This window comes from Jatropha curcas, unplaced genomic scaffold (genome assembly GCF_041381405.1).
Source record: "Jatropha curcas cultivar XTBG-Jc1 unplaced genomic scaffold, XTBG_Jcur_1.0 HiC_scaffold_73_pilon, whole genome shotgun sequence".
NCBI lineage: Eukaryota > Viridiplantae > Streptophyta > Magnoliopsida > Malpighiales > Euphorbiaceae > Jatropha > Jatropha curcas.
This window is the reverse complement of record NW_028322341.1, coordinates 10,001-15,000: the sequence shown is the minus strand read 5'-3', so window position 1 is coordinate 15,000 and position 5,000 is coordinate 10,001. Positions and strand designations below refer to the sequence as shown.

The window sequence follows — 5,000 nt, the reverse complement described above, 5'->3', positions numbered from 1 at the left end:
GAGTTAAACTTCCGTTTGTCCATATTTCGAGAAAAAGTATCTCTTGCTTTTCATTTCCATTTCCATAAGAATGAACACTATGATTCGCATTTCGAACAGGCATGAATACAGCATCTATAGGATAACTTCCGTCCTGAAAGTTATTTGTCGGTTTTATACGATAGCCGCGATTCCTCTCGATTTGTAATCCAATACACAAATCAATTGATTCCGTTAGGCTAGCGATATGCTGTGTATTATCAATAATTTCCACAAAAGGCGGTAAGATGATGTCTTGGGCAGTTACATATCCAGGACCTTTGACATAAATAGACGCGTCACAAGTTCCATACAAATTGCTTTTCAATACAACATTTTTCAAATTCATTAAAATTTCATGTATTGATTCTTGAATACCTGCTATAGTAGAAAATTCGTGTGGTATTTTCTCAGATTTTGCACGTGTGATACATGTTCCTTCTATTTCTCCAAGCAAAGCTCTTCGCATCGCAATGCCTATTGTGTCAGCTTGGCCTTTCATAAGTGGAGATAGAATAAAGCGTCCATAATAAAGACGTTTATTGTCCGTTCTTGATTCAACACATTTCCACTGCAGTGTCCGAGTAGATATTGTTACTTTCTCTCGAACCATAATAATATTGTGAAATCATTGAATTATTTATTTCTCTTGAAATCTCTTCAATATATTTTTTTTTACACACGCCTTTTTTTAGGGGGCCTGCAGCCATTATGTGGCATAGGGGTTATATCCCGGACGAAACTTAATAGTATACCACTTCTGCGAATAGCTCTTAATGCCGCATCTCGTCCGAGACCAGGGCCTTTTATCATCACTTCTGCTTGTTGCATACCTTGATCCATTACTGTCCGAATAGCATTGCCTGCTGCGGTTTGAGCAGCAAATGGCGTGCCTCTTCTTGTGCCCCTGAATCCGCAAGTGCCAGCGGAGGACCAAGAAATTACTCGACCCCGTACGTCTGTAACGGTCACAATAGTGTTGTTGAAACTTGCTTGAACATGAATAACCCCTTTTGGTATTTTACGCGCATTCTTACGTGAGCCAACACGCCCATTTCTGCGTGAACCAATTCTTGGTAAAGGTTTTGCCATATTTTATCATCTCATAAGTCAGAAGTCTATGGATATATCCATTTCATGTCAAAAAGATCCTTTATTTTTAGTTATTTGTACATCGGATCCTTTAGAGTGTTTTCACTTAGAAAGATTATCCTTGTCTTTGTTTATGTCTTGGGTTGAAGCAAATTACTATAATTCGTCCCCGTCTACGTATCAGTCGACATTTTTCACAAATTTTACGAACAGAAGCTCTTATTTTCATATTTTCCGTCCTTGAATATACATACTTTTTTGAAGAAAATAAGTTTTTTTTGAAAGTGAAAGGAATTTGAAAGTTGAAAAAAAACTGCCGAATCATTCAGCATTCAAATCTTTCTTACGGAGTATCTAAATTAGATGCGCTATGGTCGTGGATTTACTTCTATATTTGGTAGTAGTATATGTATAAAACAAGACAAGACTACGTTGGATCTTTTCTGAAACATAACCTAAAACCAGATCTTAAATGGGCTTGGAACATACTATTGAAAGTGATTCAGTAATTAAACTTTCCCGAATCCATTTTTGTTCTTTCATTCCATCCAAAATCCTCTCGAAGTATTAATCGAAGTATTAACTAATGCGAGAGGAATGATATTAGAAATCTGTTCTTTCTCTTTTTTTTCACAAAACAAATAGGAAGTCTGGATACAATTCAGATATCAGAAAGATTACCATATATAACACAAGATTTCTCCACCGATTCTTTCTAGTCGAGCTTCTCGGTCTGTCATTATACCCCGAGAAGTAGAAAGAATTACAATCCCCATCCCGCCCAAAATTCTAGGAATTTTTTGATAGTTAGGATAGATTCGTAGACTAGGTCGGCTGATTCGTTTTAAATTTAGACTAGTTCTATATGGCCCTTTCATCTTCCTTCTATGTCGTAGGGTTAAGACCAAAAATTTTTTGTTGCCTTCCTGATGTTTCCTGACATTTTCAATAAAACCTTCTCGTAAAAGTATTTTAATAATGTTTTCGGTGATATTAGTAGATGCTATTCGAACAGTTCCTTTTCTATTCATGTCAGTATTTCGTATAGAGGTTATTATTTCAGCAATAGAATCCCTACCCATGATAAACTAAAATTATTATTTTTTTCTGGTTTTGATATAATCAACATACTCTTTTTTTTTTATGAATTAATTATTTTATTAAAGGTATATGTATATGCGTGAAACACAATTTACTAATTCATTTTATTCTATTTCATTTTTATTCAAATACTATAACTATATAAACTATATAATAAAAATAATAAAACATAAATTATATAAACTATATAAATAAATTATATAAACTATATAAATAAATTATATAAACTATATAAATAACTATATAATAAATAATAATAAATTAAAATAATAAACATAAACTATATATTAAATAATAATAAATTAAATTATTAAATATTAAAAATTATGAAATTTAAATTATATAATAATATAATAAAATTATATAATAATATAATAAAAAAACTAGAACTATATAATAAACTAAACTATATAATAAATAGTATATGTCTTATATAATAAATAGTATATGTCTTATCTTATATCTTATAATTTTTTATCTTTATAATTTTTTATCTTATAATACTTCGGGTGCTAATGAAACTATTTTAGTAAAATTTAACTGTCTCAATTCCCGGGCGATTGCACCAAAAATTCGAGTTCCTTTTGGATTTCCTTCTTGATCAATAACAACTGCAGCATTATCATCATATCGTATTATTATACCGTTATCGCGTTTGAGTTCTTTACAAGTACGTACAATTACAGCTCTTATTACTTCGGATCTTTCTAGAGGTGAATTTGGTGTTGCTTCCTTGATCACAGCAACAATAACGTCACCAATATGAGCATATCGTCGATTACTAGTCCCCATGATTCGAATACACATCAATTCTCGGGCTCCACTGTTATCTGCTACATTCAAATGGGTTTGAGATTGGATCATATCGTTTTTTTTTATCTGTTATTTTAATGCAAAGGAAAAAAGATATTTTGTTTATCCAAAACAAAAAAAGAAACTTGCGATTTTTTTGGCATCCCCAAGGTCTTTTTCCTTTGGTTCTATACCGAAATAATGAGTTGAGTTCGTACAGGCATTTTTGATGCTGTTATTGAAATAGATTTTCTCGCTATATTTTCTGCTACTCCACCCATTTCATAAAGGATTCTACCTGGTTTAACGACAGCTACCCAATATTCGGGAGATCCTTTCCCCGAACCCATACGTGTTTCCGTAGGTCTTAAAGTAATTGGTTTGTCGGGAAATATACGTATCCATATTTTTCCACCGCGACGTGCATTTCGTGTCATTGTTCGTCGCCCCGCTTCTATTTGCCTAGATGTAATCCAAGAAGGTTCAAGTGCCTGAAGAGCATATCTACCGAAAGAAATACGATTAGCTCGAAAAGCTTTTCCTTTCATTCGTCCTCTATGCTGTTTGCGGAATCGGGGCCTTTGGGGGTTGTAGGTGATGCTTGTTTCTCAAGCCCATCTCTACTACAGCCACTCCATCTCTACTACAGAGCCGGACATGAGAGTTTCTTCTCATCCAGCTCCTCGCGAATGAAATGATAAAAGAAAAAAAATATACATGCGTTTGCTGAATAAAATAATATACTAAATCGTGGAATTCTTTGAGATTTCGCTTAATCTATTTACGCTTAATCTATTTACTTAATCTAATCTATTTATTAGATCTATTTTTATTAGATTAGTTTTTTTTATTAGATTAGTATTTTTATTAGAATTTTGATTAGATTAGTAGAATAGAAATTTTTATTATATATATTTTCTATTTTAACTATAACTATATTATATCTATATTATATAACTATATAAATTTATATAACTATATATATATATTATATATATGTAGTTATAGTTATTATTTATTATATAGTTATTTTTTTTATATAGTTATTTTTTTCCTTTTTTTTTTTTATTATTATTTATATTATTATATTATAGATAATTTTTATTATAGATAATTTTTTCTATTTTATTTTGTTTTGCATTATTTTACATAATCTTATTTTTTTCTATTTTTCTATTATTGGATTTCTAAATTTGAGCAATCTGATATCATAATTCTGATATCATAATTCTAATAGAAAAAATTCTACTTTAGAATATAAAAAAAACTTCGCGCGCGAATATTGACTCTTTCAATATTTATTTCATTTGTAGAGATAGTCTGGGTATGATCTCTCAGACTAAATTAGTCTTCTGGTACCTTTCGCTATCCCGCCAAAAGCAAAAAATTATTATGATTTTTTTTTCAATAAATCAATAAAATATTATAGGTTCCGTCGTTCCCATCGCTTCTTCATTAATGCTTAGGTCTTAATTTTACAATGGAGCCTCTAATGAAGCTTGTCTTTGAGTCAATCTGCTTAGTCTTTATTGACTCGAGGCTCTTGATTTTTTTTTTTTTTTTTATGAACAGATTAGTTTAATTATAAATCAATTGGTATTGCTGCTTTATTACATTAATTTTTATAATTTTTATGTGATGACTCATAGACCTTACATATTAGAATCATATATCATTGATATTCTTTTTCTCTCTTTCTCTCTTTCTTTCACCCTTCCACTTATCTATCTAATTTTATATTTTGATTTACAACTCATAATCAGATTGGTTTTTCTTTTGTTTGTGCAAAAAGAATTTCAATGGCTACAATGATATGGCTAATATATCATGTCTTGACAATTTCTTTGGATCGAGATACTACAAAGCGCTGGGCTGGTTATTAGTTGCATACTTACTTATATTTTTAGTTCATAGTACAGGTCAGTCCTTTTTTTTTAACCCTGACCCTAAAATAAAAACCCAACGAGTCGCACACTAAGCATAGCAACTACATCAAT

At 30.8% G+C, this 5,000-nt stretch overlaps 1 protein-coding gene across 1 annotated transcript; it reads right to left on the bottom strand.

The window, feature by feature from the left end:
- Window positions 1–2,706: 2,706 nt before the first annotated feature.
- Window positions 2,707–3,551, bottom strand: LOC119369416 (uncharacterized). Its single transcript, XM_037635762.2, has 2 exons — window positions 3,198–3,551; window positions 2,707–3,090 (listed from the first exon to the last, which is right to left on the bottom strand). Exons 1-2 carry the CDS (start codon window positions 3,549–3,551, stop codon window positions 2,707–2,709), a joined length of 738 nt encoding a protein of 245 aa, XP_037491690.2.
- Window positions 3,552–5,000: the final 1,449 nt, after the last annotated feature.